This window comes from Zea mays, chromosome 1 (genome assembly GCF_902167145.1).
Source record: "Zea mays cultivar B73 chromosome 1, Zm-B73-REFERENCE-NAM-5.0, whole genome shotgun sequence".
NCBI lineage: Eukaryota > Viridiplantae > Streptophyta > Magnoliopsida > Poales > Poaceae > Zea > Zea mays.
The window spans coordinates 195,840,224-195,865,117 of NC_050096.1; the positions used below are offsets into that span (position 1 = coordinate 195,840,224).

General features: G+C 52.1%; 2 protein-coding genes across 2 annotated transcripts; both read right to left on the bottom strand.

The window, feature by feature from the left end:
* Positions 1 to 264: 264 nt before the first annotated feature.
* LOC103642535 (uncharacterized) lies at positions 265 to 1,294 on the bottom strand. Its single transcript, XM_023301402.1, has one exon. The coding sequence runs from the start codon at positions 1,247 to 1,249 to the stop codon at positions 500 to 502; it is 750 nt and encodes a 249-aa protein (XP_023157170.1). The 5' UTR covers positions 1,250 to 1,294; the 3' UTR covers positions 265 to 499.
* Positions 1,295 to 19,171: 17,877 nt separating this feature from the next.
* LOC103645152 (uncharacterized) lies at positions 19,172 to 20,158 on the bottom strand. The gene has a single exon (XM_008668265.1). The coding sequence runs from the start codon at positions 20,156 to 20,158 to the stop codon at positions 19,172 to 19,174; it is 987 nt and encodes a 328-aa protein (XP_008666487.1).
* Positions 20,159 to 24,894: the final 4,736 nt, after the last annotated feature.

Consider the following 24,894-nt stretch of genomic DNA (forward strand, 5'->3'; position numbering starts at 1 on the left):
GTTGGGGCACGGCACAGCGGTACACGGCGCGCGGACAGCGGACGCACGCACGTACAGGCCCCACGACGACCGACCGCCGCTGATAATTTCCGTGTCCGGTTCCTGTCTCTGCCCGCGTCCGCCGCCACGCTTGCCGCGCCGACGACCCCCGTCGTGCTGCCATGTTGCCGTGCCTGCCGATTGCCCCAAGCTCAGCATCCCCTGGAAAGGCGTCTGTGCACATGAACCGGCACCTGCCCTGTGGGGTGTGGGCCACTATTAACATGTTTTGCATCACTTTTTTTATGGAGCCAAGAATTCGAAATACCAACAGAAAAAAAACATGATAGTAATAACATAATAGTAGGACACTACTTGAAAACAGAAAACTCAAAACACTTTCCAATAGACTTCAGACATTAAAATACCATGAATAAAGCTGGTACTACATCCATTGACTACTAGCATGCATATATGTACATTATTATATGCACATACATGCTGCTGACCTGACTGACCTCTATGCTCCAGCCTTCTCCCTCAGCTCATCAAGAATCCATGGGAATTCCATTGCCAGCCGAGCAAAACCATCCGTTAACACAGCCTTTGTCTTGAAGTCCTTCCCCTCGCCGAAGAAACCAAGGCACTTCCTTTTCAGCTGCGGGCAGTTATATGTTTCGGCACAGATCAGCGTATCAGCAACTGTATCCTCAGAGACATTGTTCCACAGCTTCCTAGCGCAGAGAAGCTTCAAGCGATCCAAGTCGAAGCGGTCGGCAGCGGCGAGCAAGTCGTGAAACATCTCACCCGGGGAGGAGTCGGAGTCGGAGTCATCGGCTTCTTCAGGACAAGCATCGGTGTACATGAAGCGGAGCATAGCTCTGAACGTCGCTGCGCTGATTCCATGCAATGGTATGGACGACATGGTGGCGTCCGCCATGGAGCCCAAGAGCTGCGCCTTGAAGACCGGCGAGCGGGCGGCGAGCATGGCCCGGTGGGCAGCGAACCTCTCGCCGTCGACAACGAACGTAACGTCGGAACCGGCCGTGGAGTCCAGCAGGAGGCCGAGATGGCTCCCGATGTTGGAGGGTGGCAAGTCGAGGGGATCCTCCTCCTGCACAACCTTGACTGCTCCCACAACGACGAACCATCCATCATTCGTCACGTAGAGCGACTCGAGGACACTTCGCTTCACGAATGAAGACCAACCAAAGCTGTCGATGCCACCGCTGCCCTTCGGTGCAACTCTTCTCTTTGAGTTATATATCATCCACAAGAACCTCGGCACGACAGCTCACAGCATCGCATACGGTAACTCGAGGTTAGTGCTTCTGTAACTCGTCCTTCATTGAGTTATATATCATCTCTTTGAGTTACTATAACGTTGGCTTGTAATATCACAGACCCAACTAGAAGAAAAGAGGAGGGAACGTTAAGAGATGGAGGTGAGGATAATAGCAGAACGGGCGACGGCTGATCAGAGGATGGTGGAAATGTTCCAGTACATGCAGAGCCTTGGCACCGCACAGGGTTTCGCTCCGCCACCTCCATTTTTCCCTGCAGTTGACCCTGCTCTGTTCCATACTTCTGTGAGTATCAAAATTATAATTACATGTTGGTAATGCATCTGGTATAACACATGCAATCTCTTCTCTGTGCAGGGCCAATCTAGGGCGGCATCCAACAACCCTCATGAAAAGGGTTCAGCCCAACGTAGCACGAATCCAACCGCCCACCTCTATGAGAGTTATGTTTTTAGTGTTTCGAACACAAAACTTATGTTGAATACTTGTCAGAGCTTGTGAACTTGTGTTGATACTTCTGAACTTCTGTTAATACTGTTTGTGTTGAGAACCTCTCAACATATGTTGAATACTTATGTCAGAATTTGTGTTAATACTGTTTGTGTTGGCTATATATGTCTGTGATGATCTGTGATGTAATATATGTGATATCTGTGAAATATCTTTTGTTTGTTTGGATGGAATAGCGAAAACAAATAAAAAAGGTGTGTACTGGTCACTTTGCCGAGTGTTACACTCGGCAAAGAGGTGATTTGCCGAGTGTCAGGACCATAGCACTCAGCAAAGAACCAAGACCTAAGTACCGGTATAAGTTCTTTGCCGAGTGTAATGGCTCTGGCACTCGGCAAAGAAGCACGCTTTGTCGAGTCCCACACTAAGCACTCGGCAAAGTACCTGACATGGGGACCCCTCTGGCGGATTCTTTGCCAAGTGCCACACTAAGCACTCGGCAAAGACACTGTCTCCGTCAACCGGCGCCGTAACAGCTGCTTTTCTTTGCTAAGTGTTCTCTGGCACTCGGCAAACCACTTTGCCGAGTGCCCGAGAAAAAGTACTCGGCAAAAAAGGCTTTGCCGACGCACTGTGTGCCGAGCCCTCTTTGCCGAGTGCGACACTCGGCAAAGCCTTTGCTGAGTGTTTTTAAGGCTCAAAGCCATCGGTTCCGGTAGTTGTCAACTATCGGGGACCGTAATTAGGGGTACCCCCAATGCTCCTTAATCCGGCTGGAAAACATCTTCAGAACAAACCATAAACGACTGATAAAGCGCAGGCCTCGTCTACCAAGGGACGCGACCTCATCCGAGCCCAGCCTCGGGCAGGGACAGTAGTCCCGGACGGATTCACGCCTCGCCTGAGGGTCCCCTCAGTCAGCAGACGCACCCTCGGCTCGCCCGAAGCCCAGCTCGGGCAGACTTTGTCGTGCAGCGACCTCAACCAAATCGCCTCACCAACCGACCGTATCGCATGCGCATTTAATGCGGGGATCGCCTAACACCTTATCCTGACACGCGCGCCTCAGTCGGCAAGGTCGAAGTGACCGCAGTCACTTCACCCCTTTACTGACCGATCTGATAGGAAAACAGCGCTATTCATCCCGTTCTGACTACTGTGCCAACCACCAGGGTAAAACTGAGTCATGATCTCCCACGAGTTCATCCTCGGGCGCAACAGGGAGCTCTGCCTCACCCGACCTCAGGCCTCGGCCTCAGCCTCGGCCTCGGGAGAAGGTCTCCGCCTCGCCCGACCCCAGGCCTCGGCCTCAGCCTCGGCCTCGGGAGGAGTCACATCCTCGCCCGACCTCGGCCTCGGCCTCAGGAGAAGTCTCCGCCTCGCCCGACCTCGGCCTCGGACCGACTACGCTACAGGGGATACATCATTACGCTACTCCTAGCTAGCTGCCTCAGGCTATGAAGGAACAAGACCGGTGTCCCATCTAATGTTACTCCGGTAACAGGTAATGATGGTTCCCCGCGTGCGCCCATGACGTCGGTTGCTCTCAACCCCCTACGGAAGCAAGGAAACATCAGCAGGATCCATGCCGCATCGCCAGCTATGATTCTACAGGGCTCAAGACACTTCTCCGACAGCCACGTTAGCACACGTGCAGGGCTCAAGGCACTTCTCCGCCAGCCACGTTAGCACACAGCTACACCCCCATTGTGCAGCTGGGCATCTCCTTGTATCTATAAAAGGGGATGTCCAAGGCCTTCCTAAGGGGGAGAGAGGGGCACACGCAGGGAGAAGGGGACGAGCGGAGGTAGGCAGAGTAGGAGAGACGCGGTGGAGGCCAGCTCAGGCACCTCACCACAAGACCGAACTCTCTCTCTGTCTCTCGCGACGCTTGTAACCCCTACTACGAGCACCCCGGCGCAAGATAACATAAGCCTCATTCCCTCTCTTGTGTTCCATCTTGCATCAACCCATCTGGGCAGGGGCACGCAGCAACAAATTCACTAGTTGGTTGAGGGTCCTCGCGGGTCCAAAACACCGACAGTTGGCGCGCCAGGTAGGGGACCGCTACGTGTTAACGAATACTTTCCCGTTGAGTTGGCGCGCCATGGGTAGCCTTCAGCAGCCTCTCCAGCCCAAGACGGTGCTCCGCTTCGGGAGTCTCGAGTTCATGTCCCGCGATGGCAACTACGACATGGTACTCCTCCCCTCGTAGCACGACAACAACAACGGTCGTCGGCTCGCCCGACGACGGTGAACTCGACGACGACTTCCCCCCATGGCAGAAGAGGAACACCCGGGTCTGCCCCGTCACCCTCCTCGCTGGAGGACGGAGGAGGAGACGGGGCAACCGTGGCCAGGCAGGAGGCGGCACCTCGTCGGCTGTCGGACCAGAGCGAGTCGACAACGCCGGCACCCCTGCGGGGGACATGTCGGGTGTTGCCCTCGCACCTGAGACAACGACGAGTGTCGCTTCCCCGCAACATGCCAACCCTAAGCAGACTGATGACGCCAGCACCCTCGTGAAGGAATTGCTAGGCGTTAGCCTCGTACCTGAGATAACGGTGCAGTCCGTCCTCGACGCGACTTCACCACCATCCATCGACCAAAAGGTACCATCCGTTTTCCACCCTGTTCCCTTTAGATTCAGCTCCGATCCACCAAGCGACCCCGCTTTGGTGAGCGCTTTCGCAAGGGCATATACTGACTTTCCAGGGTACCATATGTGGTCATCTTGGGACCGACTGACGGCCATCTCAACCTACGGACCCGCGGGTTCCGAGGAAGAGGACGACCCCGACTTCGGTTGGGATTTCTCCAGACTCCGTGATCCCAGTGCCATGCGACACTTCATGTCCGCATGTGACTACTGCCTCTCCGGCTGCTCTGACGATGACCACAACCTTGGCGACAAGGGTTACGACCCAAGTCGTGAGTGTCTCCACATCGGTCAGAGGGATCATGGCGAAGACAACCACCTCGGCATGCTAGAAGATGACGACGCCCCTGTGCCTGCGTCTCGCGTTGAGATCCCGCGGGAGCTAGTTGTGGTCCCAGTCCCTGCGGGGGGTCAGGACACACAGCTCGAGCAACTCCGCGAGATGCAGGCCAAGCTCGACGAAGAAGCGGAGCGGCTTGTGCAGCTCCGACAAAACGTCGAGCAGGAATGGGCAGGCCGGGCACTAGCCGGAGGAGCGCGTCATCGGGCCCGGGACGTCCAGCGCCGTATCGTTGGCAACGCCAGGGCAGGGCTGCCCCCGGCCTTCAGCGAGGCCGGCTAGGACCTAGCTGCAGCGGCGATGCTACTCCGAACAATGCTGGAGCCATCCACCACCGAGGGGCGGCGTATCCAGGGTGAACTCTAGGATCTCCTGGAAGATGCCGCAGTCCAACGAGCCGAGAGCTCTGCCTCCCGAAGGCAAGGGTGCCCCTCGGAGCATCGCGCAACGCCCTCCCGACGCATACAGGAGGCCTCGGTTCGCACTGAGCGCACACGGGACGGGACGTTCGCGGCCCCGGATCGCCTCGGCGACGAGCAGCACTGTCGCGACCGTCGAGCCCGCCTCGAAGAGAGGGTGCGCCGAGGCTACCAACCCAGGCGCGGAGGACGCTACGACAGTGAGGAGGACCGGAGCCCCTCGCCCGAACCACCAGGTCCGCGAGTCTTCAGCCGGGCCATACGACGGGCGCCGTTCCCGGCCCGGTTCTGAGCCCCGACTACCATCACCAAGTACTCAGGGGAGACAAGGCCGGAGTTGTGGCTTGCGAATTACCGGCTGGCATGTCAGCTAGGAGGGACGGACGACGACAACCTCATCATCCGCAACCTCCCCCTTTTCCTCTCCGACGCTGCCCGGGCATGGCTGGAGCATCTGCCTCCTGCGCAGATCTCCGACTGGGACGACCTGGTCAAGGCCTTCGCTGGAAATTTCCAAGGTACGTACGTGCGCCCTGGGAACTCATGGGATCTCCGAAGCTACCGCCAGCAGCCAGGGAAATTCCTGCGAGAGTACATCCGACGGTTTTTGAAGCAGCGCACCGAGCTACCCAACATCACCGACTCGGACGTCATCGGGGCATTCCTCGCCGGCACCACTTGCCGAGACCTGGTGAGCAAGCTGGGACGCAAGACTCCCACCAAGGCGAGCGAATTGATGGACATCGCCACCAAGTTCGCCCCTGGTCAAGAGGCGGTCGAAGCCATCTTCCGGAAGGACAAGCAGCCTCAGGGAAGACAGAAGGAAGACGCCCCCGAGGCGTCCGCCCAGCGTGGCACGAAGAAGAATGCCAAGAAGAAGGCGCAAGCAAAACGCGACGCCGTTGACGCGGATCTCGTCGCTGCGGCCGAGCACAGGAACCCTCGGAAGCCTCCCGGAGAGGTCAACACGTTCGAAAAAATGCTCAAGGAGTCGTGCCCCTATCACAGGGGTCCCGTCAAGCACACCCTTGAGGAGTGCGACATGCTCCGGCGTTACTTCAACAAGGCTGGACCCTCGGCAGAAGGTGGCAAAGACCAAGGCAACCACAAGAAGGGGGGCGACAAGGAAGAGGAGTTCCCGGAGGTCCACAACTGCTTCATGATCTACAGTGGGCAAGTGGCGAACGCCTCAGCTCGGCACCGTAAGCAGAAGCATCGGGAGGTCTGCTCGGTGAAGGTAGCGACACCGGTCTACCTAGACTGGTCCGACAAGCCCATCACCTTCGACCAAGACGACCACCCCGACTGCGTGCCGAGCCCGGGAAGGTACCCGCTCGTTGTCGACCCTGTCATCGGCAACGCTAGGCTCACCAAGGTCCTCATGGACGGAGGCAGCAACCTCAACATCATCTACGCCGAGACCCTAGGGCTCTTGGGGATAGATCTGTCCATGATCCGGGCCGGTGCAGCACCTTTCCACGAGATCGTCCCCGGTAAGCGCGTCCTGCCCCTTGGGCAACTTGATTTGCCCATCTGCTTTGGAACTCCCTCCAACTTCCGAAAGGAAACCCTCACTTTCGGGGTGGTCGGGTTCCGAGGGACCTATCACGCGGTGTTGGGAAGACCGTGCTACGCCAAGTTCATGGCCGTCCCCAACTACACGTACCTCAAGCTCAAGATGCCAGGCCCCAACAGAACCATCACCGTCGGATCCACGTACCGCACGCTTACGAGTGCGACGTGGAATGCGTGGAGTACGCTGAGGCCATCGCCGAGTCCGAGGCCCTCATCGCCGACCTGGATTGCCTCTCCAAGGAGGTGCCTGATGCGAAGCGCCACACCGGAAACTTCGAACCGGCCGAGGCGATTAAATCCATCTCTCTTGACCCCAGCAACGACGCCGACAAGAGAGTCAGGATCGGCTCCGAGCTCGACCCCAAATAGGAAGCAGTGCTCGTCGACTTTCTCCATGCAAATGCCGAAGTTTTTGCGTGGAGTCCCTCGGACATGCCAGGCATACCGAGGGATGTCGCTGAGCACTCGTTGGACATCCGAGCCGGTGCCCGACCCGTGAAGCAGCACCTACGCCGTTTTGATGAAGAAAAGCGCAGGGCCATAGGCGAGGAGGTCCACAAGCTGATGGCTGCAGGGTTCATCAAAGAGGTATTCCATCCAGAATGGTTAGCTAACCCTGTGCTTGTAAAGAAAAAAGGTGGGAAATGGAGGATGTGTGTAGATTACACTGGCTTAAACAAAGCATATCCAAAGTTTCCCTACCCTCTGCCTCGCATCGATCAAATTGTGGACTCCACTGCTGGGTACGAAACCCTGTCATTCCTCGACGCCTATTCAGGCTATCACCAAATCAAGATGAAAGAATTCGACCAGCTCGCGACTTCATTCATCATACCGTTTGGCATGTATTGTTATACTACTATGCCATTTGGCTTGAGGAATGCAGGTGCAACCTACCAAAGGTGCATGAACCACGTGTTCGGAGAGCACATCGGCAGAACGGTCGAGGCTTATGTCGATGACATCGTTGTCAAGACAAGGAAACCTCCGACCTCCTCTCCGACCTCGAAGTAACTTTCGGGTGCCTGCGTGCAAAGGGCGTGAAACTCAATCCCGAGAAGTGTGTCTTCGGAGTCCCCCAAGGCATGCTCCTGGGGTTCATCGTCTCCGAACGAGGCATCGAGGCCAACCCGGAGAAAATCACAGCCATCACCAACATGGGACCCATCAAAGATTTAAAAGGAGTACAAAGGGTCAGGGGATGCCTTGCGGCTCTGAGCCGCTTCATCTCACGCCTTGGCGAGAGAGGATTGCCCTTGTACCGCCTCTTGAGGAAGGCCGAGCGCTTCACTTGGACCCCTGAGGCCGAGGAAGCCCTCAGAAACTTAAAGACACTCCTTACTAAAGCGCCCATCTTGGTGCCCCCCGCTGCGGGAGAAGCCCTCTTGATTTATGTAGCCGCAACCACTCAGGTGGTCAGCGCTGCGATCGTAGTCGAGAGACGGGAAGAAGGGCATGCACTGCTCGTCTAGAGGCCGGTCTACTTCATCAGCGAGGTGCTATCCGAGACCAAGATCCGCTACCCGCAAATCCAGAAGCTACTGTACGCAGTAATTCTGACACAACGAAAATTGTGACACCACTTCGAGTCTCATTCGGTGACTGTGGTGTCATCCTCCCCCCTGGGAGAGATCATCCAGTGCCGAGAGGCCTCGGGTAGGATAGCAAAATGGGCAGTGGAACTCATGGGTGAAACAATTTCATTTGCCCCTCGGAAGGCCATAAAATCCCGAGTCTTGGCAGACTTTCTGGCTGAATGGGTCGACACCCAATTGTCGACAGCTCCAATCCAGCCCGAACTTTGGACCATGTACTTCGATGGGTCGCTTATGAAAATAGGAGCAGGTGCTGGCTTGCTCTTCATCTCACCCCTCGGGAAACATGTGTGCTACGTGATTCGCCTCCATTTTCCGGCATCAAACAACGTGGTCGAGTATGAGGCTTTGGTTAATGGGTTGTGCATCACCGTCGAGCTAGGGGTTCGGCGCCTCGACGCTTGGGGCAACTCGCAGCTCGTCATTGACCAGGTCATGAGGAACTCCCACTGCCGCGATCGAAAAATGGAGGTCTATTGCGACGAAGTTCGGCGCTTGGAAGATAAGTTCGACGGGCTGGAATTCAACCATGTTGATCGACGGTACAACAAGACCGCGGATGAGCTGGCGAAAATAGCCTCGGGGCGAACGACGGTTCCCCCGAACGTCTTCTCCAGGGACATATATCAACCATCCGTCAAACTCGACGACGCGCCCGAACCCGAGGAGACCTCGGCGCAGCCCGAGGTACCCTCGGCCGCCGAGGGTGAGGCCTTGCGCATCGAGGGAGAGCGAAATGGGGTTGCGCCAAACCAAAACTGGCAGACCCCGTACCTAGAATACCTCCTCCGAGGAGAGCTGCCCTCGACAAGGTCGAAGCTCGGCGCGCCAAGTCGTTCGTTTTATCGGGTGATGAAAAAGAGTTGTACCACCGCAGCCCCTCAGGCATTCTCCAACGATGCATATCCGTCGCCCAAGGACAAGAGATGTTACAAGAAATACACTCGGGGGCTTGAGGTCACCATGCAACACCTCGGACCCTCGTGGGAAACGCTTTCCGACAAGGTTTCTACTGGCCGACCGCGGTGGCCGACGCCACTAGGATTGTACGCTCCTGCCAAGGGTGTCAATTCTACGCGAGACAGACGCACCTGCCCGCTCAAGCCCCGCAGACAATACCCATCACTTGGCCGTTTGCCGTATGGGGTCTGGACCTCGTCGGTCCCTTGCAGAAGGCACCCGGGGGCTTCAAGCACCTGCTGGTCGCCATCGACAAATTCTCCAAGTGGATCGAGGTCCGACCCTTAACCAGCATCGGGTCCGAGCAGGCGGTGGCGTTCTTTACAAACATCATCCATCGCTTTGGGGTCCCGAACTCCATCATCACCAACAATGGCACGCAGTTCACTGGGAAAAAGTTCCTGGACTTCTGCGAAGACCACCACATCCGTGTGGACTGGGCCGTCGTAGCTCACCCAATGACAAATGGGCAGGTGGAGCGCGCCAACAGTATGATTTTGTAGGGACTGAAACCGAGGATCTACAACGACCTCAACAAGTTTGGCAAGCGATGGATAAAAGAACTACCCTCGGTGGTTTGGAGTCTGAGGACGACGCCGAGCCGGGCCACGGGTTTCTCGCCGTTCTTTCTAGTCTATGGGGCCGAGGCCATCTTACCCACGGACTTGGAATACGGTTCCCCAAGGACAAAGGCTTACGACGACCAAAGCAACCAGACCAGCCGAGAGGATTCATTGGACCAGCTGGAAGATACTCGGGATGTGGCCTTACTACACTCGGCGCGGTATCGGCAGTCTCTGCGACGCTACCACGCTCGAAGGGTTCGGCCCTGAAGCTTCCAAGTGGGAGACTTGGTACTTCGGCTGCGACAAGACGCCCGAGGGTGCCACAAGCTTACTCCTCCCTGGGAAGGTCCGTTCATCATCGCCAGGATTTTGAAGCCCGGGACATACAAGTTGTCCAACGACCAAGGCGAGGTCTACAACAACGCTTGGAACATCGAACAGCTACGTCGCTTCTACCCTTAAAATGTTTCAAGTCGTTCATGTATCTCGCTTTCTTTACATACATAAATAAAGTCTAACCATCTAGGAAGGATCAGCCTTGCCTCGGCAAAGCTCGACCCTCCCTCGGGGGCTAGAAGGGGGGAACCCCCTCTACGTCAAAATTTTCCTCGGAAAAGTCTTTTACCAGAACGACTTTCGCGCTTTTCGACTGCATCGATAACAGAATCCTAAAGACGAACGAGAGAGACCTTGAACGGCAAGGCCGACCGAGCCGAGGGACTCCTACGCCTCCAGGATACAGATACCTCACTCATCACCTTCCGCAAAAAGTAGCTCACGCTCGGATAAGCGATTCTGCTACCGAACAAGTCCTAACGCTCGAAAAGTTTTCTACCAAAATGACTTTCGTGCTTTTCGACTATATCGATAACGGAATCCTAAAAACGATGAGAGGAACCTTAAACGGCAAGGTCGACCGAGCCGAGGGACTCCTACGCCTCCGGGATACGGATACCTCACTCATCACCTTCTGCGAAAAGTAACTCACGCTCGGATAAGCGATTCTGCTACCGAACAAGTCCTAACGCACGAAACAAGAGGAAAAACGCAGCTTTATAATCCGACAATTAAAATGTTTAGGCCTCAGTGGCCTTAAAAAACATATGCATACTTAAAACAAACTGTTCCTGCAGGCTCAGACATCGGCAGGGGGAGGAGCAGCACGCTCGGCGTCATTTCCACCCTCGGCAGAATCTGGCCCGGCCTCGGACGGCGACACGAGCGGAAGGATCTCCACCTCAAAAGAGGAAGCCAGCGCCGTGCGAGGGCCCTCGACAGCCGCGTCAAGCCTCTGGACCTCGGCTAAGGCAGCCTCCTCTTTGTTGGGTAAGCAGTACCCCTCGCTGACCCGCTCCAGATCCACGTCGTAGTGGGAAGCGAGCACGGCGAAGGCCCGCCTAACGCCGTGGTGTAGCGCCCCGTGGAGTCTGCTGCGCACATGGCCGCCCAAGGCCCGCAGATGACTCTGGGGGGAGCTACCCGAGGGGACGCCGTCGAGGCCGAAGGCCTAGCAAAAGGCCGAGATAGCCTCGGACATGGCCGCGCGGTCGGCCTCCTTCTGCTCAACCGCCCGGGCAAGCACCTAGCAGTTCTTGACGGACTCGCTAAGAGTCGTCTCGAACCCTGCAGACAGCCGGACAAAATTCTTCAGACGCAAGGAGAAGAATGGAGACAAAAAAAAGTCACAAAGCGGGCAAAACATACCTTCGGCCCGGGCACGCTGCTACGAGGCCTCGGCTTGGGCGGACTGGGTAGACCCGCAGCCTCAGCCAGGCTCTCCGCAAGGGTCCTGGCCCGAGCGGACGCCTCGGCTAGCCGCTCTGTAGCCTCTGTCAGCTGACCCCTAAGGGCCTCAGCCCGGCTCATGGCCTCGGCAGCTTGGCTCCGAGATTGGTCCCGCTCGCCGATAGCCTGGCCAAGCTCCAGCTGCCGCTGCCGCATCTCCCCGGCCTGGGAAGCCACCTGCTCCCGGGCCGACAAAGCCTCCGCTCGTGCCGACACCGCCTCTGTCTGCGCCGCTGCTGCCTCTGACTTCAGCCCGTCGCAGAGCAACTGAAGGTCCGCCACCTCAGCGCTCCGTTGGGCAAGGTGCTCATTGGCCTCGGCAAGTGCAGCCCGCTGGGATCGCAGCGACTCCCAAATGTCGCTTTCGCGGCGGATGAACATCGACTTGGCGGTGCTCGCGTCCGCAAGCTCCTTAGGAAGGAAAACAAGATGTCACAAAGAATGCCCTAGTCACACAAGGTGTACGTCTAAATCCTTACCTGGAAAACCCTAGGAACATCCCTAGAAAGGATTTCCATGGTTGACCGAAGAGACCTCATCGCCGCCTCGGTATACTCATGGAAACTATCCCTAGACTTCTCCTCCAACTCGTCGTTGAGGAAGAGGAGGGGCTCCGAGGTGGCGCGGCTCCAGAACTGGAGCGGCTGCCCACACCACTCATTGGGATTGAGCTGCGCAGGAGTAAGGCCGCTGCTCCCCAGGACAGGCCACGGTTCTACACGCCGCTCGACCAAGGCGTCGGGTCCCCCTGCAGTCGATGCATCGGGCGCCGCCGCAGTCGACGTGCTGGGCCTCCCCTCGGCTAAGGCGGTGGGCCTCCGATCACCGACCTCGGCAACGACGGTCGCCCTCTCCTCATGGTCGAGAACGGGCAGGTTGGGGGTGACCACGGGCGGAGGCGCCTCAACCATCCCGATGTCGGCGGCGACGGGCGGTGCCGCGGGCAAATTAGTGACAGCCCCGGCAGGAGTCGATGTCGGCGCCGGCAACAAGTCAGGCGGGCTCGGGGCCGCGGCCGCGTCAGCAACCTCCCCCGGCACGATGGCCGCTCCAACAGGGGGGGTCAGCCGGGGAGGCTTGCCCCATGGCAACTCGTGCCGCCTGGGCCCCCCGCTGGAGGGCGCCTTGTGCAGAGGCCAACCAACCGGCATGGCGCGTCGCAGCACCGGCCGCCGAAGCCGGCTTCGTCTTAAGGGCCTTCGTGGGGGCCAGACCAGCCAAGCCCTGCCTTCGCTTGCTGAAAGAGAGAGACGACGAATTCAAGACGCGCAGTGGAAAAACCAAAACAGAGGCATCCTCAGATACTTACTCGCTCCGGGGCAAGGCCAATCGTGCCTGCGGAGAGGCCCCTCGGGCCCCGGTCTCCGCAGGCGCTGCCGAGGGTTGCCCCGCTGCCGGCTTCGGCGCCGCTTCCGCCTCGGGCGCCCGAGGCGCCGAAGGGGCGGCCCTCCTAGGCGTCGTCACAACGGCCGAGGGTCCGGCTTCCTGTACGGCCGGCGCAGCCACCTGCTCTTGGGGGACAAGCGGATCGGCCTGACCCCCAGAGTCGCCCTAATTATCTGCCAAGGGGTCAAGTACCCCCTCGGCCTACCTCCGCTCCTCGGACCGGGACCTTGGTGTCCCGGCCCCAGGCACTGATGGTGCCAACCCACCTGGAGGCTAGCTCGACGACCCCTGGCCCAGCCTCTTGTCCGGGCTGAGGTCAAGTCGGGCCGCCATGTCGTCGTCTTCGTCGTCATCATCATCATCATCATCATCATCATCATCATCATCATCGTCGTCGTCAGGCGTCTCCGGCGACGACTCCAACGGGAGCCCATCCCTTGCCTGCCTCCGACGACGCTTCTCCAAGGCTTCCTGAGCCCGCGTCCTCTCGCGAGCTCGGGCCTTTTCCGCGTCCTTCTTCTCTTTCTCCTTCTCCGCGGCAAGCCTCCACGCGGCTCGGTCCGCAGCGTCCTCCGGGACCGGAGGTCGGGCGGGTTTATAAATCCTCAACCCCTGGGGACGAACAAAAATCCCAACAGTAAGAATCAAAGGCACAGAAAACTCAGCGCAAAACAGAAGGAGGATCGGACACTTACCAGGGACACGTAGCCACGGTCGGGACGCGTCGCGGGCTGGCTAAGGGCGCCAGCATCCAGCCTCCCTACCGTACCTGCTACCCGCTTGAGGAGGTCGTCAGCGGAGAGGGAGGTCGAGGACATCCGCGAGCCCTCCAAATCGACCCCTGGCTTCATCTCCGCAAGCCGCAGCCGCCGCTCTGCCAAAGGGAGCACCCTCCGACGATGGATAGCGGCGACGACCCCCACAGTGGTAAGGCCCCCATCTCGTAACTTCTGCAAGGCCTTCAGAATAGGCTGGAGCTTCTCCTGGTTCTCGCGCGTGGCCCCCCAGCACCAGTTATTGCCGGCGGTGGTCACCACTCGTTGAGAAAACGGCGGAAGCATCCCGCCGTCGTTCCGGAGATAAAACCACCGGTTCTGCCACCCCTTGTTCGAAGACGCAAGGGAGGCAGGGATGTACTGTTGCGCGCGCCCCGGCCTCAGCTGGAGGGTGCAGCCACCGGCCCGCACCGCCAGACGGACCTTCTTCGCCTCCGTCGTCGTGGCGAAGAACTCCACGGAGAAGAGATGGGTCCATAGGTCCCAATGGGGGTCAATCCCCAAAAAACCCTCACAAATCGCCACGAGGATGGCCGCTTGCGCAATAGAGTTGGGGTTGAAGTTATGCAGCTCCACCCCGTAGTAGTGCAGGAGTGCCCGCATGAAGCGGCTCGCTGGCACTCCAAACCCCCGCTCATGGAAGGGGATGAAACTGACCACATACCCCGGCGGCGGAGTCGGGTCGGCCTCGCTCGCGGGGGCCATCCACTCTGGCTGTGGCCCACCGGAGAGAGGATGGAGCAAACCCTCGGCAACAAGGGCCTCCAGATCCTCCACAGCAACGGTGGAAAAAGGCCACGGGTCGCGCGGCGGAACGACGGTCACCTTGTCAGCCATCGCCGAACGGAGGTGGTGGAGGCGGAGGGGATGAGGTGCGCGGTTTTTCTCTTCTTTGGCTATTCTCTTAGGTTGCGGAAACCAAAGCAGAAGGCAAGCGCAAATAGCAGGGTAAAGAACCACCGTCGGCCCCTCTTCCGGGTATATAAAGGCCCAGGCGAGATCCACCCAAAACTTCGCCCGAACCCGTCGCGAAATTCAAACTCGAAGGTGAAACGATTTTTCTGTTCCTCGAACGGCTCGCGCACACGCAACAGATGCCTCGCGAATCGCCCGTCCCGTCGCATTAATTCCTTGGCAGGGAAAGCGACACCTCCGGCAGGCGAAGCAGGCGCCGTTTCACCTCCGTCATGATGACCGCGTCAAAAAAGGTGCGCCACATTATTTAAATTCATATCCTTTTCCTCTCTCTCTCTCTTGCCACAGGGTCCGGGAAAGGGGATATTCTGAAAAGGATCCTTCTCAGTGAAGGAAACGGGCCCCGAGACCTCCTACTGATCAAGGGTTTGAAGGTTGCGCCCTCTGGGGTTCGCCAACCGCCCCAGAGCACTCGGGCTCCGAGCCCATTACTGATCAGGGGTTCGAAGGCTGGCCCCTCGGAAGGGTTCAACAGCCGCCCTAGAGCACGCAGAGTCAGGTATGACCCAAGGTACGTCTGTTACATGGCCGAGGCTCGGGCTACGCTCCCAAGGTACCCTAGGACATTTTCGAGACCCGCGGGAATGATTTGTAATGGAATCCCACCGGAGGGAGGCACCGAGCCCTTGGACCCTATCGAATGGGCCCGGGTCCAGCAAATCACCCGCAGGTACTTTTGGAGCGCGCCTCTGGGCCACTAGCCGACCCTTATCGAATGGGGCTCGGGCGTCCACTCGGATCACCCGTTAGCAACTCACTGGAAACACCGTGTTCGGTGCCCTCCGAGGGTAACACGGCGCTTCCCCCCATTCCTCCTTGCGGAAAGGCGACGAAGGGGCGTACAATAAAAGTTGAGACGGTCCTTGATCGTCCTCTCGCTCCGTGCAGAGGCTCGGGGGCTGCTCTCGCACCAGGCTACAGCCAAACTGTTGACCACGTCATCAAACCAGCTTAAAAAAACTCGGAGCCTGACCATGCACCCGGGCTACGGCCAGGCCGCATGAGGGAACAACAAGGCTGACCGAGGCATCACGAAAAGAATTAAGACTTCAGAGGAGTCAAACCACTCCTCCGAGGCCTCGGGGGCTACACCCGACGGGTGCGCTCGCGCGCACCCATCGGAACAAAATACGACCGAGAAAGGCTGGTCCCCTTGCAAAAACTCCGGCAGAACCTCCAAGCGAGTACCTACACTCCCTTCGAGGCTCGGGGGCTACTGTCGGGGACCGTAATTAGGGGTACCCCCAATGCTCCTTAATCCGGCTGGAAAACATCTTCAGAACAAACCATAAACGACTGATAAAGCGCAGACCTCGTCTACCAAGGGACGCGACCTCATCCGAACCCAGCCTCGGGCAGGGACAGTAGTCCCGGACGGATTCACGCCTCGCCCGAGGGTCCCCTCAGTCAGCAGACGCACCCTCGGCTCGCCCGAAGCTCAGCTCGGGCAGACTTTGTCGTGCAGCGACCTCGGCCAAATCGCCTCACCAACCGACCGTATCGCATGCGTATTTAATGCGGGGATCGCCTGACACCTTATCCTGACACGCGCGCCTCAGTCGGCAAGGTCGAAGTGACCGCAGTCACTTCACCCCTTTACTGACCGATCTGACAGGAAAACAACGCTATTCATCCCGTTCCGACTACTGTGTCAACCACCAGGGTAAAACTGAGTCACGATCTCCCACGATTTCAGCCTCGGGCGCAACAGGGAGCTCCGCCTCACCCGACCTCAGGCCTCGGCCTCGGAAGAAGGTCTCCGCCTCGCCCGACCCCAGGCCTCGGCCTCAGCCTCGGCCTCGGGAGGAGTCACATCCTCGCTCGACCTCGGCCTCAGCCTCAGGAGAAGTCTCCGCCTCGCCCGACCTCGGCCTCAGACCGACTACGCTACAGGGGATACATCATTACCCTACTCCTAGCTAGTTGCCTCAGGCTATGAAAGAACAAGACCAGTGTTCCATCTAAGGTTACTCCGGTAACAGGTAATGATGGTTCCCCGCGTGCGCCCATGACGTCGGTTGCTCTCAACCCCCTACGGAAGCAAGGAAACGTCAGCAGGATCCATGCCGCATCGCCAGCTATGCTTCTACAGGGCTCAAGGCACTTCTCCGACAGCCACGTTAGCACACGTGCAGGGCTCAAGACACTTCTTCGCCAGCCACGTTAGCACACAGCTACACCCCCATTGTACAGCTGGGCATCTCCTTGTATATATAAAAGGGGATGTCCAAGGCCTTCCTAAGGGGGGAGAGAGGGACGCACGCAGGGAGAAGGGAACGAGCGGAGGCAGGCAGAGTAGGAGAGACGCGGCGGAGGCCAGCTCAGGCACCTCACCACAAGACCGAACTCTCTCTCTCGCAACGCTTGTAACCCCTACTACGAGCACCCCGGTGCAAGATAACATAAGCCTCATTCCCTCTCTTGTGTTCCATCTTGCATCAACCCATCTGGGCACGGGCACGCAACAACAATTTCACTAGTTGGTTGAGGGTCCTCGCAGGTCCAAAACACCAACATTAATGAATTCAAATAAAAACGTTGTCAACTACAAAGTTGAATAAATTTTGAAGTTCTACAACTTTCATTTTGACAGTTTTTTCATCCGAGGTCGTTTGCAAAATTTGAATTTTAAATTTGACAAATTTAGATACAATTTTTGAGAGCCGAAATGATTTCAAATAAAAAAGTTGTCAACTACAAAGTTTTATAACTTTTAGAGATCTACAACTTTTATTTTAGTGGTTTCATCATACGAGGTCGTTTGAAAAACTCGAAAAAAAATAAGGATAAAAATGATTTCTAGTGGCGGTTCCTTAAGGAAACCGCCACTAGAAATCGATTTTTACAGGCGGTTCCTTAAGAAAACCGCCACTAGAAATCATGGATTTCTACAGGTGATTTTCATAAGGAACCGCCTCTAGAAATACGATTTCTAGTTGCGGTTTTCTTAAGAAACCGCCACTAAAAATATCACAGGCGGTTGATAACCGAATCCGCCTGTAAAAATATACCGCACCGCAGGCTTTGAGCCTTTTTCTACTAGTGAAAAGCATGATAGTAATAACATAATAATAGACTAGGGATGTGCCCGTGCGTTGCGACGGCACAAAATCTCTACTCCCATGAAACCAAAATCAACAACACAATCAGATTTTAAGATGTGACTTATTCTCTCCATCAACGAAATAAGCCCGAAAAATTCTATTTGAGGCCTAAATAACCTTACAACAAATGCTTGCAATCTGACAAATCTTTTTTAGGTACCAGAACATATTGGATCTTTAAAAAAGACAATTCAGATTGACACATAAATGCAATGATATGATCAGAAAAATAAAAGAGGATGTGACTAGCCAAAAACACAAGCACCATATAGTATCAGATGCCCGTGCGTTGCGACGGTACATAAATTATTCGTTAAAATATTAGTATATAATGATTAAACAAAAAACAAAACACATGTTATCATCGATTCCCCAGCTGTCTGGGTATTTAGATGCCAGCACGTATCCAGTGAGTATAAATAATCCGGTAGAAAACATAATCACATGTTCATCACAATAGTATTCCACAATTCAGCCTGACTGTAGTAAGCTCCTACATCCTTAATATTAGTCTGGAATCAAACCTGATTACGGCCTAGAAGACAGTCAAAGTAAATCACAATGTCTTGTTCTGTTCCAACCTGAAATATCCTGGTAAAATAGTAGATTGATATTTCAGAACAGGTATGGAGTGTTCAATTAGATTACTACTACATGTGAAGGAAAACAGTAAGAACAATTCAGTTGGCATAGTAGCGTTTGTAATAACTGACTTCTGGGCACACACAAGATCGAGGGAGACGTTCTCCCACAGCTTCTGGGCACACACATGATCTTCAGCCGCGTACCTGTCGGCAGCAACCAACAAATGCTCTTCAACATCTCGGTAGGAGTCCCCCAAGCTCAGCACCCCCTGGAATGGCGTCTGTGCACATGAACCGCCGACACCTGCTCTATGGGCCACTATTAACATGTTTTGCATCACTTTTTTTTGGGCATTTGCTATTTTGTCACTCTCAGTTATGCGCTTCTCTATTTGACCATCGGACTTACAAATCATAGACACAATGGTCCCACAAGTCATAGACATAGGGAGACATAATAACAGATAGCCCACGCTGAGAGTGATAAAATAGCATTTTTTTATGGAGCCAAGAATTCGAAATACCAACAGAAAAAAAAATCATGATAGTAATAAGATAATAGTAGGACACTTGAAAACAGAAAACTCAAAACACTTTCCAATAGACTTCATCAGATATCATTTGTCGAACTTATCAAAATACCATGAATAAAGCTGGTACTAGTACTACATCCATTGACTAGCATGCATTATATACATGCTGCTGACCTGACCTCTATGCTCCAGCCTTCACCCACAAATCATCAAGAATCGATGGGAATTGCAGTGCCAGCCGAGCAAAATCATCGGTTAACACAGCCCTTGTCTTGAAGTCCTTCCCCTCGCCGAAGAAACCAACGCACTTCCTTTTCAGCTGCGGGCAGTTATATGTTTCGGCACAGATCAGCGTACCAGCAACTGTATCCTCCGTGACATTGTTCCACAGCTTCCTAGCGCAGAGAAGCTTCAAGCGATCCAAGTCGAAGCGGTCGGCAGCAGCGAGCAAGTCGGAGTCATCGGCTTCTTCAGGACAAGCATCGGTGTACATGAAGCGGAGCATAGCTCTTAACGTCGCTGCGCTGATTCCATGCAATGGTATGGACGTCATGGTGGCGTCCGCCATGGAGCCGAAGAGTTGCGCATTGAAGACCGGCGAGCGGGCGGCGAGCACGGCCCGGTGGGCAGCGAACCTCTCGCCGTCGACAACGAACGTAACGTCGGAACCGGCCGTGGAGTCCAGCAGGAGGCCGAGGTGGCTCCCGATGTTGGAGGGTGGCAAGTCGAGGGGATCCTCCTCCTGCACAACCTGGACTGCTCCCACAATGACGAACGATCCATCATTCGTCACGTAGCGCGACTTGAGGACGCTTCGCTCCACGAATGAAGGCCAACCATAGCCGTCGCTGCCCTTCGGTGCGAAAACGTGCAGAACCCTGGATTGATGGGACGAAGACGATACAGTACCTTCTTTGTCCATGACAAAGGCCTCGAAGATAGCTTTGGCATCTTTGGATTCGCTCTCATGGTAGAGGAACATAGATAAGCACTCACCCTTGTTCTCTTTCCCATGATCCCCACGCGGGTAGCAGCCGATCCTCCAGAGGTGCCCACCGGCGAGGATGTTCTCGGAGCTGACCGAGTAACCGATGGCGACCTTCTCCGTATCCTCATAATTGAGCTTAAACTGATGTGTGAAACAAGAATTGAACGTGCTGTCACTCATGTCTACACAGTAGCTGGAGTGCTTGCTGGACGAGATACTAGAATATAATGGTAGATATAAATAGAGACACCTAGCACATACTAGTGTATACTACGGCCATTCGAGAACTGGGTGTACGTCAACGACGCATGTAGCTCCGAGCAGCGAAGAACGACGATTGAAGTAACGGAGGAGATGGACCGTCGTCTCCGGAACAAAACCAGAGACGATGTGTTGTTATTGGGACTTGCTTGGCAGGATTAATTTGTTAGTAAAAGAGACAGAGCGGAGATCGAAGAGATTATAGACGGGAGTAACCATTTCGTTTTTTACAGAACGAAAATCGAAGAGACAGGTATATAGATATATCACATCTCTAATAACATCTATGCCATCTATATACTACTATACTATAGTAAATCTTTGCAATGATGTATCTACAGTAGATATCTATAACATCTATGCTATCTATATTGTTTGTCAACCCAAAGCGTTAGGAGGCTTAGGTGTCTCTAATCTGGCTTTAAAAAATATTAGCTTACTCAGCAAATGACTATTTAAATTACTCAATGAAGAGGGGAGGTGACAACAGCTACTTAAAAACAAATACTTAGGACATAAATCTCTTACTCAAATATCTAGAAGACCGGACAATTCACACTTTTGGTCAGGTCTAATGAATATTAAGGATCAATTTCTTAAATGAGGTCACTTTCAAGTGAGGAATGGTCATGCTACCAGATTCTGGAAGGATATATGGTTAACCAGTCGACCTCTCAGTGAGCAATTCCCGAACCTTTAATATAGTGCGTAACAAATCGGCCTTGGTTGTAGACGTCTTTTCAGATTCAAATCTTAATTTATCTTTTCGCCGAACAATTAGGGGAATTAAAATGGTGGAATGACATAACTTGTTAAACTTGCTAACTACGGTTACTCTGAATCCGACTAGGGACAATTTTGTTTGGGATGGTCATAAGAATGAAATTTTCTCTGTCCAATTGATGTACCATCTTTTGATGAATAATCCTAACAGCAATCGGAGTAAGATGCTTTGGAGACTTAAGCTCCCTCTAAAAATAAAAGTTTTACTGTGGAATTTATGTCGGGGAGCGATCCTCACTAAAGATAATTTAGCTAGAAGGCGTTGGAATGGTAGCTTGACCTGTAGCTTTTGCAACAACAATGAGAGTATACATCATCTCTTTTTTGACTGTTACATTGCCAAAAGTATATGGAGAATCATTTACTTTGCTTTAAAAATAGACATGCCCATTAGCATTAATCATATTATTGGGTCTTGGGAATCTAATAATGCTCTGGCATACAAAACATTATTACTGACTGGAATATCAGCTTTATTTTGGTCCATCTGGCTCTGTCGAAATGAGGTGGTGTTTAATCATAAACCAATACCATCAATTGTGTAGGTTATTTTCAGGGTTACTCACTGGTTCAGATTTTGGAGACTTCTACAGAAGGAGGAAAAACACCAACAAATTCTCGATGCCTGTCGAGCTTTGGAGGTGGTGGCGATGGAAGTTTTTGCAATGCATGGATGGCGCTCGAATGCAAGAATTGAAGATGGCTAGTGTTTTCTATAGTCATGGCATTTTGTTTTCTTTGAGTTAGTTTAATTATTCAAGCAACTGCTCTATGGTCCAATAATCGTTATGTAATGGCTGTACGCATTTGTATGCTAAAGCCGGAACTCTTGTTTCCATAATCAAAAAAAAATCTATAGCTGTTTTTAATACTTAATTCACTCTCTGCACCATCTCGATTTATGTGTTTAGGCTTACTCTAGGCTTATAGATAGCACCACTCTCTCTCTTTATTTAACTAGGTCAGTACCCGTGCGTTGCAACGGGGATATATAATATCTCGATAACTTATATATGCACATATGTGTTATATAGTTATGAGATAAAGGATGACATATACGAGCTGTCCGAGATGACATCGAAGAGAAACTCGGGCCTGTGACGCACGGGCACTCACCTAGTGTATTATATAAGATAGGGCAGTGTCTATGCATTGCATCTGGAACATATAATATCTCGATAACTTATATATACAAATATGTGTTATACGATTATGAGATGGATGACAATATCCACAAGCCATCTGGAATGATATCAAAGAGAAATCAAGCCTGTAACGCACGGACACTCACCTAATAGTGTATTATATAAAATTTAACAAGAAGATTTAATGGAAAAAATTCAAAATCAATAAATATAAAATAAACATAAGCATAACTATCTATTTCATCTAGTTTTTTTCATAATACGATCAAGGTACTCTTCTATATTTCCAGGACTGTTAAATCGATGTGTTTCTCTTGAATGTCAACAGATCAATAAATAAATTCCTACGCAGAGTCGCACCATCATGTAAAGAAATGTTATAAGTAATATTATCCTTAACTGCAAATTACATATATGCTATTATTCTCACCATACTTAGTTGCGCTCTTAAACCACTGTCCCACCACTCCATAATGTGTAGAGCAAAATGACCAGTATTAAGACTGAAAAAGTTGCCAACTTTGTTATATTATGAAATTATAAACATAACATCTATATATATGACATAATAATTTTAAGTAATTACCCTTTTAATTTAATTGGAGCACCAGGTCGAATTGAATGTCACCACGTATAAATGTCATGTGACCATCCAATACGTTTGACACCGTATGTAACCTTATATTTCTTCGAAATAAGAAGAATAGTTTCCCAAAATCTTTTTAGTGGTATATCTTTGCACCATTCTGGAGTAGGTGCGAAACTAAATACAGACACAAATTTGTTTGCATGATTAATACGAAAAGTACATAGCCTGTAGAGTATCTCCATGGCATAAGAACCTGCAAACCACGAGACATTAGAATTATATGTTTGCACAATTTATTTAACTATATAGATCAAAGGAATTCTGACTTACAAATTTGCAAAGTGTGATGTAATAATTCATTTGAGGCCAATTATTTTATGTTTTTACCAACTCTATCGCGCTAGTATCCTTATATGACTTCGCTTCTTCGTCAAAACCACACATTTCCTAGAGAAAACATAATAATATAATAGAGAAGTGTCCGTGCGTTGCAATGGAATATATAATACCATGATAACATATAATAACACGATAACTCATGTACAAATATGTGTTATACCGTTATAAGAAAATGTTTCGTAATCCATTTGTAATCCTAGTCATACATAAATTTTATTATTTTAATCTGGTTATTTCACCACTATATTGCAATATCATACAAACTTCTATATATGACAGTACAATACTCGTGTGTTGCAACAGCATACAAATATTGGATGAAATGTTAGTACACAACGATAAATAAACAATACATATACTATCATCAACCTCAATGTGTGTAAGTGTGTTATATGCAAAGGGAGCATTGCTCAATCCAGGCCTAAAGAAATGTAGGAAGGTCTGATTTTATTTTTGATAACAATAAACCTATAATTTCAGATGATATGCGATTATATTTTATAATAAACCTATCTTATGTCTCCTTTTTAGATGAATTAGATCCTTTATTCTTTATATTTATTAGACTTTGGTAACGAGAGTCATATACTCATATCGATGCCTTTATCGATTGATCCACAGATACACAAAAGATGGAAATAAGAAAAATAAAAGTACTCATGTAATCAAGCCACAAAATTGCATGAAGACTCCATCCGATGGGGTACAATATATTGCAAAAAAAGTGCAAGAGTGCGGGGCTGCACCAACAAAATAACAACTGTGTGAAAGAGGAGCCACCTAAAGATAAATCTTGTACAAGAAATATGAGAATTCAATCATAGACCAACTAATAGAATAATCATATAAAAATAACTTTGGCCAGCAAGCAATGTTCTTAATTAAATATCCTGATGTTTGCAGTCATATCATTTAACACTATGACCAGATAACACTATTGGCTGTAAAAATAAAATAAACGGCCACATGTAACACAAAACAACTGTAGTTGGCTTGGTTAAGCGTGTGCTTCTCTACCGAATCGGTCACAGTTCGATTCTTGCTCGCCACATATTTTTGCCGCTCAGGAGGGAGGCCACGACTGGTGACAGAACAGCGAGAGACAGGCTACCCTTACAGTCTTAATAACTCTTATATCTTCTACTATAACATCAAAATAAGACGTGGTGTGGTGGATATGTTGTCTCTAATCTAGCAGTAGGTCTTGAGTTTGATTCACAATTCTTGCAGATTTTATTTTTTGAGCCATAACAGGGATGAGGGCAAAACAGGAAATGAAAAAAGGCAGAACGGCAGGCTACCCTTACCGCCTTAATAAGTAGTAGAGATTTGTTGTCACATATTGTTGGGAGTCTGCTTCGTCGCCGAAGGTCCCATAAGAAGAAACACCTTCGGAAGATTAACACAAAGCCGATCAAAGACTTCGGAGTACATTTCCAAATGCACCGACTTAAAGATGAAATGACCAACCATCCCATGACAACTTGTATTATGATTGTAAACCTTTGTAAGGGGTATGAATGTAATTTCTCACAGGTTGTGTCCTGTGCCTATAAATAGACAAACAGTACCCCTGTACTGTTCACGCTATCTTGTACTTGCTCGTGCGCGACACTCGAGTTTTTGCCTTCTGTCAAGTCGAAGGTATAAATGTAATTAAATATCATATTCAAATATTCAAGTTTATATAATCAAGACATGTGAATGGTATTTATGATTATTCATGTTATCTTTCATAT

Bases quoted from the DNA above. Each gene is read 5' to 3' on its own strand.
- LOC103642535 (XM_023301402.1), bottom strand. From the start codon at position 1,249: ATGATATATAACTCAAAGAGAAGAGTTGCACCGAAGGGCAGCGGTGGC.
- LOC103645152 (XM_008668265.1), bottom strand. From the start codon at position 20,158: ATGAGTGACAGCACGTTCAATTCTTGTTTCACACATCAGTTTAAGCTC.